This window comes from Branchiostoma lanceolatum, chromosome 17 (genome assembly GCF_035083965.1).
Source record: "Branchiostoma lanceolatum isolate klBraLanc5 chromosome 17, klBraLanc5.hap2, whole genome shotgun sequence".
NCBI classification, from domain to species: Eukaryota; Metazoa; Chordata; class Leptocardii; order Amphioxiformes; family Branchiostomatidae; genus Branchiostoma; species Branchiostoma lanceolatum.
In genome coordinates, this window is record NC_089738.1 from 15,186,068 (window position 1) to 15,201,342 (window position 15,275).

General features: G+C 40.6%; 1 protein-coding gene across 1 annotated transcript in view; it reads right to left on the bottom strand.

The window, feature by feature from the left end:
• Nucleotides 1-747: 747 nt before the first annotated feature.
• Nucleotides 748-15,275, bottom strand: part of LOC136423536 (retinoblastoma-associated protein-like) — a 45,311-nt gene continuing 30,783 nt past the window's right edge. Inside the window, exons 6-19 of the mRNA XM_066411743.1 lie at nucleotides 14,766-14,797; nucleotides 14,013-14,095; nucleotides 13,435-13,586; nucleotides 12,916-12,966; nucleotides 7,530-7,648; nucleotides 6,764-6,891; nucleotides 6,126-6,268; nucleotides 5,624-5,728; nucleotides 5,002-5,118; nucleotides 4,346-4,410; nucleotides 3,896-3,997; nucleotides 2,952-3,116; nucleotides 2,440-2,620; nucleotides 748-2,151 (exon numbers count right to left, since the gene is read on the bottom strand). Coding sequence (XP_066267840.1) covers nucleotides 2,440-2,620; nucleotides 2,952-3,116; nucleotides 3,896-3,997; nucleotides 4,346-4,410; nucleotides 5,002-5,118; nucleotides 5,624-5,728; nucleotides 6,126-6,268; nucleotides 6,764-6,891; nucleotides 7,530-7,648; nucleotides 12,916-12,966; nucleotides 13,435-13,586; nucleotides 14,013-14,095; nucleotides 14,766-14,797 — 1,443 coding nt within the window. The 3' untranslated portion in view covers nucleotides 748-2,151. The remainder of the gene's footprint in view (nucleotides 2,152-2,439; nucleotides 2,621-2,951; nucleotides 3,117-3,895; nucleotides 3,998-4,345; nucleotides 4,411-5,001; nucleotides 5,119-5,623; nucleotides 5,729-6,125; nucleotides 6,269-6,763; nucleotides 6,892-7,529; nucleotides 7,649-12,915; nucleotides 12,967-13,434; nucleotides 13,587-14,012; nucleotides 14,096-14,765; nucleotides 14,798-15,275) is intronic.

Consider the following 15,275-nt stretch of genomic DNA (forward strand, 5'->3'; position numbering starts at 1 on the left):
AAGAACCTGAAGTGTCCCCCCAAATTCCTCATCAAGTCATTGTAAAGCAGTAAAGCCTGCATCCTTGCAGTGAGAAGAAATGAACATGTATCGTAAGTTTACACTGTCAGAAGACTTATCTTTGCAGTGATTAAATAGCACCGTCATGTGGGATAAATCAGCAGTGCAAAAAGTGGACGTCCCATAGAATTCTACAAGTCAACTAGTATGCAAAAAGCGCCACCTAGTGGCTGTAAGTAGAACAACAAGTAAAAGAAGATCGGGTAATGGCAATGTCTCTTGTCACACTTATTTATAACATAAGGTTGCAGAACGCATTATTTCTAGTTCGGGTATACAGCACAGTACTTGAAGAAGCCATAGAGATTATTCTGTGCTCGTCTGTGAGGCAGAAACTGTGCTGAATGGTAGAGGAATACATCAGTTTTGAGACTGCATCAGTTGGATATGACAAGAACAGCTCTTGATCTAAACACTCGTATAAGCCCCTCTGGTCTCTGAATTGAAAATCTTATCAATAAATTGAGCTATCATTGGTTGAATAGTCAAAGTCAAATACTATAGTCTCAAGGTCAAGAACATGAGCAGGAAAACTGGACTAAAAGTTTGCCAATCTTGTTCTCTTTTTTTTCACTCTTGCATTAGCTTTGCAGTCTGCAAAGGATGTCATCCATAAAATTTACTTCCTGTGGCCTACTTGTCTACTTATATATAAGTCTCACCATAAACACACTTAAGACCAGGAAATAACTCACAGGAATCACTTTATTCCTGCAAACATTCTTCATTCAAAACTTACAGAAACTATAAACAGGAAGAAGGTTTAAAGTAAGGAATGTCATTCTTATCTTAACCACATAAACCACAGGAAATTACAACATAATTCATCAACAAGAATGTCATCAGAATCTATCTAAATTCTCACCAAGACCAAACAAAGTGAAACATTACATTTATAACCACTACAGGTTCAACATAATGTATAATACTGTCTGTCGTTATGTGTATTATTTCACAGGGTACATCATTATATTGTAACAGATTATTTCACTGATGTCTCTGGAATAATTGCTGGGAATTTTTACATTATAAGAGGTTTAGAACAAAAGTAGTCAACTAAGTCTTCAAATACCATTTACAATGAATTAACTAATCTCAACATCAAAATTGCAATAGAGAAAAAATTCCTTGCTTGGAAACTTAAGTAAGGACTATTCCTTTTTATAGACTTTGAAGGGTGTTAAGTAGACATAAACAACCCAAAGCAATCTTAAAATCCTTTCAAAAAATCTTTTAACAGCACGCCTCAAGTTTGGAAATGGAATAATCCTACTTTCCATTTCCTTTTGACAACACTCAGTGTAAACATGCTTACAATCTGTTGTGTGTCAATGATGGTAAAATAAATGTACATGTAAGAAGGCTTTCAAATTGTAAACCTTACAAAAAGTATCAAAGATCACAGATTGTTGTCACACTAGGGAAACGTACAGAGCAGTGAAAGTCAACTTGGAACAGGCAGTGTAGATGAAGATGTAGATGTAATGAAGATACATATCTTTCTCAAGCACAGCAATATCAGCAGCAGTACAAAAATATACTGTATGTAGCTTAGAGGTGAAGTATGAAAAAGCTGAACAGGCAAATGTTACTGCATTCAAGGTTAAGTCAAAACAAGGTTTAAATCCAGACCGAACTTAAGTAAAACCCACAAAACAGCAAATACAAGCCATACATGTTAAAAGTAAAAGCATCAACTCAGTGTCTAAAATCTAGCTTACAAAGGCAGCCAATAATCTGAGTATGCTACAAGTACAAACCAAGCCTTAACATTTATCTGGCACAATAGTCAGAAGTAACTCCTTCACAATAATAAACAAAAAGAATTCCTTCCTTCTTATTACAATTCAGCGACATACTCCAACAAGTCTATTGCTCGATTTAATCATAATAAGAAAGTTATCTTTTACAAGTGTATCACAAATGAAATGTAGGCCAGCATATTAGACACTCGCAGTCAACAACACTGGCACAGTGCAACTGAAGGTAAGAAAGTAGTACAGCATGTACTTGATACTACAGTTTTTAGATTATCACCAAGGAGTGCCACACTGTTCCAGCGATTGTGAAGACGTCTCTGCTTTTCAAGCACTGAAAGGAAATAAACAACTTAAAGGATTAAAGAGCAGAAGACAGAAACTTATACGTGGGAGGTTTCTTCTTTCCTTCTACATCGAACTGAAAAAATCCTTACAATAAGTTTCTTAGAACTTAAATCAGCTAAATTACCATTTGTGAGGTAAATTCTTCAAATTACAAACAGTTGGGTTTGGGGATTGCTTGGAACTGCATTGGTATTGTAATTTTGATGTTTATCATCTTACACAGTTTCCAAGTCAAATACTCTCACTGATGTTTCTTTATTAAGACTGTTCTTACCTATTTCTTTGGTGACTGTCCGTTGATTTTGATGGGGGATTTGGCAGCGCTGAGGGACCATGCCGACCGGGTCGTCACACTTGTGATGTCTGCGGCAGCGGCGCCGTTTCCATGTCCATTTGAGCTCCCGTTGCCATTGGACGCACCGTGGCCATTTGCTGTGCCGCCTTTTGTGGTGGTCCTGGGGTAGAGGAACATGGCAGTTGTTGAGAGTTTCTACTGCTTTTTGCTACCTACAGTCAAACCTGTACAAGTGACCACCTCTACATGAGGACCACCTGGCCAATGTGACCACTTTTGGTGATCCCTTAGATAATTTTCACAAGCATCAAGAATCCTGTCCATAGTGACCACTTGTTCCACATAGACCAGATTTTATCTGTCCCCTGACTGGTCTTTTTGGGCAGTTTTGACTGTACTCTTCGTTTAGCAGTTAGTACAGTAAAGTATGACAATCATTGTACACTATTGTCCCCAACTGCACAGTAACTATTACTATTAAAACTCCATACCCATTGGAATCTGTGGAGTCCGCATCAAACTTCAGTCTCTTCTGTGACCTGGGTTGACCTGGAGAGGCCCTCTTCCCCGCGGCCGCGGCGCGCATCGACTCGTTGATGGCTTTCAGCTTCTCGGACGACCCCAGCCCCTCCCCAAAACTGTACAGGGCTCTGGTTCTGAAAGGAAAGACGGTACATTTCTAATCTTGATGAGGAGTAGACTTTTTTTTCTTCTTTATTTTCGCACAGGTAAAAACAAAGCATACATACAACTAAGGAAAGTATATTAGGATTGTGCTGGGGAAAGTTGAAACCATTACAATCTGCATTCTCTCAACAACGACTGCAGAACAACCTTGATTGTGTAAAGCACTTAATTTTACACTTATCCACCTACACTGTGTTGGCCCAAAAAACAGCAAGAGGATCCTGGCATCCAGCCATGTGATATTTGTTTGGCTTTGAGCTCAACTTATGTTTGTTTTTTGTTTATTAAAGCGCATAATGTGTTGTATACAATGTATTTCCATTGCTATAATTTGTTTAATTCTAATATGGACTCTGGGAAGAGTAGTGATGTATCACTAATGGAGATCATGATAAACCAAACCAAATCAAATAATTTCATGGTCTGTAATGATAACAGAAACAGCAAACAGAATTATGTTAATTTAGACTATAGGTGTCTCATGCAAAGAACATACTCTTGTGAGAGAATGTCATTCAAGATGGTGATGATTTCGATGCTGATAAAACATTTTCATCTCTTTCCAGAGCTAAATTTTCTTCTTCAAATTTGTGGTAGGAATTGCATGTCGTTCAAATTTGCACCTAAAAGATTTTAAGGGTATCGACATGCAGCCTTTGTGTGCTGTCTGCGTATGAAAGTTGAAAGTATACAGTTACAGGTGGAATGTACTTTTGAAATCTTTGAAATCTCTATGTACTGTACATACCGTGGTGTCATCTGTCCTGGAGACATCAGCTCCCGTCGGATGGGGCTGCCAAACGGGGATTCCCTCAGGGGCGAGATGTAGAAGTTACTCCTGCCTGGGACCCTGCCAGAAAAGGACACAAACATGTAGCATTATCACCCTGTCTACTATGTTGCTTGGATCTTCAAACAATCCTGTGTCTTTCCATATTTCAAGGAGAACAGTATCAATGCATGTCTGTCTTGCAAAGTCTGGCTTGCAAAGTAACTGTAAAATGTTCAGGTCATCCTCTGTGAGGTGACCTCCATAAGTTCCTGTCAAATGACAGAGCGAAGTAATGTAATCACTAATTCAAAAATGCTTCAATTTGGTGTCAAGATAATGAAAGCTGGCTCATATAGCAAGGAATCAAACATAACTTTTACCTGGACACATGTAATGAAGGTCTTGGAAACATTTGTTGTTACTCACGTGATAACAGGAGACTGTGAGAACCTGGAGGGACTCTTGCAGGGCAGGGGGGACAGCTGCGGCATCTGGAGGGGGGAAAATCATGGAGAAACGTTACAAAAAGTTAAAGGTCCCATAGTCTTCGTGATGCCATAGCGGCAGTTAATCCACTCTATCCTGGGCAATGTAATGTAAGGCGGAACCCATCCCTGTACTTCCACAACTTCCACTTCCATTTACACATTTACACCTGGATGGAGTGAGGAAAGTTGTGGTAAGTGGCTTTCAGAAGGACACAATGTCTCGCCTTTTTGATGCCATATGGGCAGAAGAGAGTCCATCACTCTCCTTCCACCATGTGCACCTTTTTACCTCCCCAACAAAGTCAGGTACCCATTTACACCTGGGTGGAGTAAGAAAGTCCAAGGACACTATGGCCTGATTCACACATGCACTTTCTAAGACGACTAAGTCTTGGAGCTGCTGAGTTGACTGACTGAGTTGGCTAAAAATTTGTGTGTAAATCGGGCCAATATACAGTTTCAACATTCTAGTAGTCTTCTTAACCTTTAGCACTCTGAAGTAGCAGTTTGGCACCCAATTCCCTATTGGTTACAGAGTTAGGCAGTAGGGAGAAGGTTAAAGGATATGATAAAAACACATGAATTTTGACTCACCACATCAGGAGAGGCGAACCTGAGGATGTAGTTCTTCAGAGTCTGCATGTAGACCCTGTTGTAGAAACCGATGATGGAGTCATACTCTTCACCTGAGATCCACGCCGCCTTGTACACCTGGACGGACAGACATACACTTGGGGTGTTAGGAAACTGAACTTCTGTTTCAAAACAATAGAATGTTTTCACTCACTTTCAATATCAATTAAGCAGACAGGTGCTGACTGCTAGACCCGCGTCCCTATTTGCATTTCAACAAATCGAAGCTGAACTGTGCACACCATTTTTTTATAACTACTGGAAACTTTGTAAGTCATCTTCAATCTGACATCCTCTTCTTTGAGTTGTAGCTATCCAATAGTGGTTATCCAATAGCATTTTTTTCATTATTGGAAACTTTTTAAGTCATCTTCAATCTAATATTCTCTTCTTTAAGCTGTAGCTATCTAATAGTGATTATTTGAGAGGGTCAGAAGATTTTTGAATCTCTGAAAGTGCTGGACACAGAGGTGACATGTGAAACTACTATACAATGTACAGGAAAACGGTCAAATTACGATAACATGTACAGAAACTACAATCATGTACTGGAAGGAAAAAATGTCAATTTAAAAGTACTCACGGTCTGGGAGGCTGTGGGGAGGTTCTTGTAGGCTGCAACAATGGACTTGAACTTTGTGTCACAGCCGCTGACCTTACAGATGGCGTACACGGAACACATGATGATCTGGAACACGGATAGAAATCAGTCAAGACAGAGTAAGACATCATAATTTCATTTCATGTTACTCTTGTGGAAGATTTCTTATTATCTAAGGGTGGGGGTCCAGGCAACGAAGGGGAGATAATAAGACAAACTTTTAAAATGGAAGAGCCTTAACTCATCTCTTGAATTTTGCGAATACATTGCATGTTGGAATCAAAAAGATTTTACGAAGCAGTATTGCCGAGGGCTGTCTCCAGGACAAAAAATATGTGATATGAAATTGATGAAAATATGTTTTCATGTGACAAATGACGGATTTAACAATGGAAAAAATGCTGGAGACAGCCCTGTTAGTGCTTATCCCTCTGAGAATCTCTTCAGTATATCCAAGATTGTATATAAACATTCTCCTCCCTACCTGATCCAAGTGCCTGTTTTTGAGGAGCTCAGGTCTGTGGAGCAGGCAGAACTCAAGGGCTGTCCAGATACGGTGCTCCATATCAGCAGAGACACACAGCAGTTTGCACAGGGACTGCAGCCGCATGTAGGCCAGCTTACACACTGGAGCAAAGGAGAATGTTTGCTTTGTCAACAACCTGTCAACACATGTCACCTTAAAGTGTACAATAAACTTACTTCAGAATCTGTTTTGTACATGGCAGGCAAGACATTGTTACAATAGAAAATCAAAACTGCAAATTCTGCTGCAGTACCATAGAAAGATGCTAGGAGGCACATTATTGAACTTGACCTTTGCTTTCCTGACCCCTACACACCTATCATACAGACCTATCAACAGCTACTGGAGTTATGCTGGCAACATACACACACTCACAGACAAGCAGCACCGAAAACATATTAATAACCTTCTTGGCGAAGGTAATAACCTTCTTGGAGAAGGTAATTACAAAACATCAATTAAAGGCCGTACATGTTCTGTATGTGAGTGAGCAATGAGTTTACGCTACCAATTTGACCTGTAGTTGATGCCTCAGTCACATTTCCAAACCAAGTCTTGAACCCAACGAACAGGAATTGGTAATTGTGTTTCCTCACCTTTGTTGTAGAAGAGTTGTAGAGACTGAGACTTGCGCCGGTGCGGCCCTGGACTTCTGCAGTGCAGCCTGGCGGGGGAGCGATATGGCGACTGTTGGGCGGCGGAGAACCTCGTGGGAGACAAGTACCTGAAAAATTCAAATGCAGTCTCGTGTTATAAAATGATACATGATGGAAAAGAAAACTGAAGTGGTATGGGCATGTTTCATGGCTAACTCCTGGACTAGCTAAGTTTATCATGCAAGGAACTAGGAACTAGAAACCAAGGAGGAAGAGAGACGGGTAGGCAACGAAAAGATGGTAGGATGATATCAGAGAAGGGACATATCACTCAAGTAAAAAATCTGACAACTGAGAAGGGTGCAGAAAATTTGGCTGTCAGATCTTTTGTGGTACACCAACAGTGAAATGGTTAGCCAATGGGATAGATGACATGGGATGAGAGGATTTTATCAACCTAACAACCTAAAGATGAACTAGAACAAATTGATGTCGAATTGCATCTATGGAGTGGTTAGTGTTAATGTATATGGCCTCCGTCGGTCAGTATTGACCATGGTAAAATCCTAATTCACAACAGCCCAAAAGCATCGTCTATGGCTAAACAGCCCTATACGAGAATGGCAGTCTCTGCCACATAAATCACATCTGTAAGCTTAGTGTTAATATAGGTGAGATAAAAAGTTAACAGTTAGAAAAGTTTCCCCCAAATCAACAGAAAAATAATAGCCTTACCCTAAGGTTTCATGTTTAAGTTGTAACTCACATTTCAGAAGCAGTAGAACTGTGGGCAATGCTGCCATTGGTAACCCTTGACCCGGGAGAGGTCTGGAAAGATGGTCGCGGCATCTCGGATGTCAAAATAGCTTCATATAACGGCGACCCCTGAAAAAGGAATAACCCATGATAAATATACAATGTATATCCAAAAGTATCACTAAATAGACTTAAGGTTAGTAAATGAGGAGATTTAAACTTATAATTTTGTTAAAAATCACCTGTCTTAGCATAAGGGCGCAGCACAGAATGGTGTAGTGGTTTGTGATCCTGCTTCCGAACCACAAGGTTGGGGGTTCGTATCCCAGCCAAGCTGTTGCATGGTGTTCTGAACCCCGATTTGCACACTACTGGTAAGGGTTCCAGTCCTCCAATGCTGCATTAAGCCACCAATCCCATGTTTAACATGCTAAACAACACTTTTTTCTACTGCCATTGATACAATGTATCTGCTAACCAAAATTTCCAAGTATTTGCATTTAGATATCATTACATTCCATGCCCATAGGAAAAAAACACATTTATATACAAGATAACTACTCTTTGTCACACATTGTAATGTGCATGGTTAACATAATTGTAAAATCTACTCTCATATTTCTCCTATTTACATCTGGTATTATAGTTTTTTTAATCTACAGTTGAGCCAAAGTCATTCTTTGTTTTCAGTTCATCCTTGTCCTTGCACACATCTTATCTAATAGGCATTGACTTTGTCACTGTTTCCCAGCATGATAAAAATTAATCTTATGTACAATGTCATGTTGTTTCTATCCCTATAACCGACGTCACACTCACAACCACCTTTGGGTGAATTTGTTGATTGACAGAAGGTGCCCGAATTTCAGAAGGGCATATATTTCATCTGACAAGCTACTGTCACTTTGAATGTGGCTTGGTGACCTGTGAACATTCTTGATCCCTAAAAAGTGTGCAATGATCAAGAGGATATTGGCCGTATTCAAGCCGAAAATGTTTTTTCTAGAGCTTGCAGACTCCTTGGGTGAGCTACATGTATTTTCCGAGCTGTGTAACAAAGGCTTCAATGTTTTCCTGCGTTAAGAGTTTTTCTTTGACATGATTTGATTAGTCGACTTCTACAATTGGAAGATCAATTGGAAGATTCTTTGGTTTGAGTGAAGCAATTATTGTATTTGCTGCGCCCTGGTTGACTGCTGTACTGGACACCGTAGCGAGCTCTCCCACAGGCGCATTTTGTTGACTTCCATCTTGGACACCTCTTTGCAGATTCTGGGCGTTTCCCGGTGTAGGTTGTTGATCCTGTGGGTTGACATTGTTCCTGTGTGTCATGACAACAAGTGCTTGAGGAACAGCTATAATGCTTTGCCATATTCCCTGTCTCAACTCCTGTGTGCGGATGATACTAGCGACTGGGTTGATCACAGCATTCCATGTCATCACCACAGCTAGTATGAAAGAGCCACCTCCGGAAGCACACTCTTCCACAAAGAAGCATACAAAGGACAGCATAATGGGAAAGAGCCAAAAGACGAAGGCCACCACCACATGAATCATCACAGTCCTTGCCTTGTGCACCCGTTCTTTGAATTTTCTTTGCGCCACATCTTGTGCAGCATCCTGTGACTGGTTCTGTCCTTGGTTGCTGACTTGAAGCGACTCAGGCCCTCTTGCCTGCTCGAGCCTTCTTTTTTCTCGCTGTCTTATAGCTATAAATAAAGTGATACTAGTGAACACCATGATACCAGCAAGGAAGAGGATTATGGTGCCTAGAAGACCAAAGTAAGCAGTATAGTAAAACTTGGTGCAGCTTGGAGAAGGCATATCTACACAGTTCCAACCCATATTAGGTGAGAAAACAAACAAGGACAGACCAAGCCATGAGGACACAATAGCTATGACTGCATTACGTTTGGCATGGCGGGAATGGTTCTGGAAGAATATGGGATACCTTACAGCAACAAAGGAGTTTAGAGAGAGTAGGGCCAGAGCCGAGGCGGACAGCACCTGGCTGTACATCAGTAAAGTGGTGCTAGTGTTTCTGCTGTCCAGTCTGGTCGTGCCCGCCTGGCTTTGTATGCGATAGAGAACTCCAATGCCAGTTAGGAGGTCGGACATTGCCACATTTGACATGAAATAAGTGTGAGCTGTGCGCTGCTTCTGTCTCCTGATCATTCCCCAGAGCACAGCGGTGTTGAGGATGATGATGAGAAGTCCTGTCAGCCAGCAGATGACAGTTATCCCTATTCCCAACTCCATGGTGTTCTTGCGGCCGTGGGGCAGGCTTCTTTGGCTTGGACAGGAGCAACTTGTCACCTGAAGCCGCCCTGAGAACCAGATGGACAGAGATGGATGAACTTTTTGGGGAGGTGCAACCTCTGAGCTGTCCACGTCTGAGTTTGAATGTCTGCGCTTGAATGTAGGATGAAACTTCAGCTCTTTTATCGCGAGTGACACAGGACACCTATCAAATTTGTCACTTGTTACCTCCCTGGGAACCAGCAGAAGGATGGAGCCGTCTTCAAACAAGGATGAACTGGTTCTGGTTGCAGCCTGACAGACTTTGGCGACGTTGGGAGGTGCGATCTCTGAGCCGTAGACGTCAGAGTTGTCAATGGTGGCAGGAGACAGAATGTAGCTGCACCTTACCGACAAGGCTGCCAACTGTACATTTGTATGTGAGCGAGGAACGGGTTATGCTCTTTTTCTGTTACATAAGCTACATGTAACCTATCGCTAATCAGAGGTAACATTGTGTTGTGTTACTACAGAGACGACAGCGAAATATACCGAAATTTTATGGTGGAGGAAAGTTGAAAAACATCTAATTGCAACACAAGTACCAGTAAACTAATCAGTGGTCCATTCTTTGCTGAAGCGGAGTCTGTTTTGGTTATCACCATGGAGCTGATATGTTGAAGAGCCAGAAATTAGCAATATTGTCTGGACTTCTATCAGTCATTTACAAAGCTGACGAACACTATTGTGCAGGCAAGAGAAAAACAGCTCAATGGCTTGTTGATGAAGGTGACATTTACACACAACGATTATATCACAAGTTGGTGACTTCATCATATTCAACAGTGTTTTTTCCCAGTTACATCTCATGTACTAGTATCAACTCGTTTTGACAGACTAATGTATGTAGCGTATGCATAACAATATAATGCAGATTGTGATTTATGAGGCCTAAGTTGTAGGCTAGGTCTAGGACAAGTGTTACAAATACCTTTCGATACTGAAAAAGAGTGATGGATGTAAAAAAGAAATCTCTACATCCAGTTGCAGAGATTGAATGGTCTTTAAATATGATGAATGGCTCATGTTATGTTGCTACCAACAACACAACCTATCATGTTGAAGAGGCAGCAATGTGCATATCAAAAGGACTTTCATCAGTCATTTATGCTCTTCATAAGCTGTAGACACGATCTAATCAATGGTTCATTCTTTGCTGATTGGCAGTTTGTTTGATTCTTATCAGGATCACCGCTATCATCGAGGCAAGAATGTGTAATATTTCATTCACTTTTTATCGTGCTCTTCAGGAGATACAAAAATGAGCTACTGAATGGTTTATTCTTTGTTGGCCTGATGTTATGTTGTTACCAGGATCACCGCTAACATCTTGAAGAGGCAGAAATGTGTTTGAATGGTCTTTCATTTCACCTCTTATTGTATGCTCCTCATGAGCTGCAAAATGAGCTACTGAATGGTTCAATCTATGCTGATGAGTATGTTTTGTTGTTATATACCAGCAACACAATCTATCATTTTGAAGAGGCTATACCAAACGTGTACTATTGCAGGGGCTCTGATTCGTCATTCACAAGCAGGTGCAGAAACATCCTGCTAATGGTTGATTCTTCGCTAGTTATCAAGATTCAAGATTCATTTTTTTCAATATTCAAGATTTACTTATTGAATTTTGCAGTGAGATCACTGAATTACATTCAATGTACAAATAACTTTTAACAAGGTAAAAGCTTTCACAACTTACAATATTGCACATTTCAAAGTAATGATTAAAACTTTCAGAATTATTCCACATTTCCCCTTACATGGAATAAATAACATATACATATATTCCACATAACTTCAATAAAATAATGTGTATACATAAAATGCAATTCGTTTTTTATCTTCCATTGACTGAAAACAGGGGAGTGTTGACGACATTATAAATGGTAGCGACTAGCTGCTCATGATGAGAGTTAATGTCCAAACTTATTGAGCAAGTTGCACATGTTTGGGATGGGGGAATTGCTATATCTGTTAGTTCTTGCTTTGGGACAGGTCAGTTTCATGCTGTTTCTAGTAACACGGCCTGAAACCTGAAGTCTGGTCGGTGGCAGCCAGTCTCTGCACTCAGACTCTAGCAATGTCCTTGCAAACTTGAGGCAGAGCAGCTCCCTTCTCTCTGCAAGAGTTACCAGTCCCAGGCATTGCAGTGCACGAGGGTAGTCTGTGTAAGAGTTCCCAAAAATGATACGGCACGCCTGCTTCTGGATTCTTTCCAGTTTCTCAGCTTGGGATTGTGTCAGTCCTGGTGACAAAGCAGGTACCGCATACTCAAGAATGGGCCTGACGATATATACATTATTTACAGGTTTATCTAACTGGGCAAATTCCCCCAGCTCTTTTCGATAAGCAGAATGAACAGTGGACCACAGCTTAACAATGGACTAAGGACCGCAACCCTTTCCAGTAGTGTACATGTCAGGTGAGAGACACAGCTTAACGCCCTGTCCTAAGGACTGCAACCCTTTCCAGTGGTGTACATGTCAGGTGAGCGACACAGCTTAACGCCCTGTCCTAAGGACTGCAACCCTTTCCAGTAGTGTACATGTCAGGTGAGCGACACAGCTTAATGCCCTGTCCTAAAGCCGGCGTCACAATTCATGCGAGCGTCGGCCGAATTTGTAGATCGCCCGAAGCTCGCCGAATCTCAAAATCGCCCGAGCGCCGACCGTATTTTCCAATGAAAATCTCGGGTGACGTCCGTCGAACACCAGAACACTAAAGACTAAAAATCCCCCATGAGATGGTACCATCTCTTTGACATGGACGAAGTCAGAATCGACTAACCTGGTAAAAGGCCAATATTTGGATCAACTTTGATTTCTAACAATCGCCCGAAGCCCGGGTAATCGACAGGACGTCGGCCGTACTTCGACCGAAAATGCACATTTGAAGCTCGCCAACACGTCGGCCGAGCTGAATTTCTTATTTGTGACGGGGGCTTAAGGACTGCAACCCTTTCCAGTAGTGTGCATGTTAGGTGAGCGACACAGTCAGGATTCAAATTCCCAACCTCTTGGCCCAGAGGCAGGGCTGGTAACCAATACAATCTGTTACCATTTGTAAATTTCATCGGACAATGAAATATAACTGACCTCTCTCCATGCCACCCTTTCCAGGATCTTGTTCTCGATATGCTGCAAGTGCTGTGAGCAAAGAACATGTTAATGACAATGCAAGGCAACATCTGATGATAAGGAACCTGAATTCTTAAAGCTTTTTTTCCTGCTTACATTTGCCATTTTATCAGATATTAAGTTAAACTTTATTTATCATACCAAAATATCTTAATTTTTTTATCCAAATAATGACAGAAGTAAAAACTCTCTTTATTTCAAATCTGACATTTTTTTCATAACATTGAGGAATATCAAAAACAACTGTTCCTTTGAAAAATTTGCCAATTGTGTCCTTTATCTAAAGAAATTGAGCACAAACATCCTGACAAACCAACATCCCCCCAACCAATACAAGGGAGTTTTGGTATAAAACCTGGTTTCTCAGTCCTTAGTCACTGACAAAAGACAGCGGATGTTTCAAAATTTTACCCAGTTGCTTGAGTAACTATTTTTGGTAATACAAGGGCTTGCTACAATGTACATCTGTGGGCTGACCTTGATAACTTCCTTGGTGAGTTTTGGCTCAGCGAGGATGAACGTCTCCAGCACCTTGAAGAAGTCATACGCCTGCAGCTCAAACACGTCCAGTATCCATGGAAACGACGTGTTGGTGTCGGTGGTAGCCATGGTGTACAACATCGGCGTCCCTGAAGTGGAATATTTGTCAATGTCACAGAGTATAATTATATTTGTGGTCTAATTCTTTGAAGGGATGCCCCTACAGATGATTTAGTGTACATTGGTGTTCAGTATCTGTATCTGTATCTACATTGTATATACATGTACTGTATTAGCCGGTATAACCGCCCTTCGGCGTTACACACTAGGGTAGAGCATTTGCCTTGTATTTGGAAGGTTGGGGGTTTAAACCTCAACCCGGGTCATACCAAAGACATTAAAAAAATGGCAATGACTGCTTCCTCTGCTTAGCAATCAGTACTTATGAGGACGACTAAAGGACTCCACTACCAGTGGACTAGCCCCCCACTGTAGTGGCCTGTGTGGCCCAAGGGCTAAAGAAACTGAGATGGGCACCTACATGTATGCACTGAAAGAAACTTTTCTGTACTTACAGCAGACTCCATATGTTGTCATAATGACCTCCACAGAACAGGCCAGCAGTGAGCGGTGGAATGTGTCTTTGTTCAGCAGGTTACTGTGGAGGAGAAGTTACAAAATATATTAGATAAAATTAATATCTGTAATTCCTTCTTTAACGAGAAGGACATCAATTTACATCTTCCATTTTTTTGTAGCAGTTGTTCACAGCAAGACAAATCTTACTACTGCTAACTGTACATGTATTTTGGAGTTTGTGTACCATCCAAAAACTGTCATCTCTTCCTTCAACATTTTGATTGGATCAACCTTAAGTCAGAATGATCTAGCTGTAATTCAATGATCAGTGGCTAGGTGGCACTGTTATAACAGTCCTCACAACACGCAAAAAAATTGGAGAACCATTTTAGCAGCAGTCACACCATATGGCCATAGCTGTCAACTTTTAAGTCTCATTGTTTGGGAGCCCATGTTGTTTACTTTTATTGTTTAACATTGTCATTTTAAGCAAAATTCACTTTCATCAATTTCATGTTTCAATTTTGGTTCAATTTCAATTTCAGAGTCGCACACTAACTAACTCACTCACTATCAGTGACATGCAAATTCATTAATTGACGATATGAGGCTCTGATACATTATAAATCTCAGCTACCTAATGCCTAGTGCCTCCGTCCCACAATCCTGAATGTAAACTTAAATTTCAAAAATGGGACTAGCTCTTATAACAGAACTTTGAATATTGTAAGAAGAAGTAGAGGGCTTACCTGAAGTCTGAGGTATTCAGTCTTTGCTCCTCCTAGAAGAGTAAAAAAAAAAAACAACACAAAAATGGTGAGTAAACACAATTAAGTCATCAACAAACAGCTTACTCCATCTTATCTATATTTACCTCATCAATAAATAATGCCACTGACTGAAATAGAAAACAGTAACTGTCATGAAATGTGTGTTTCGTGAAAAGAAGAGCACATTTTTCTTAAGTCTAGTGTTTGTGGAAAGATTAAGATACATATCACAATATCTGTATCTGTATAGCCGGTATAACCGCCATTTGGCGTAACACATCAGCTTCAAGATAGTATGTATTTTTGTATGAGGAGAAAGAAAAGTCTTGCTTCATAACTCAAACTGTCATATAAAATCATAAGCCATTCTCTCCTTCCAATACTTTTTATACTATAAACATTAAAAGTGCCATTGGCAACAACGTAAAATATTCCGACTACAAAATGTATATCACGAGATAGTATGCATTATTGTATGGAGAAAAAGAA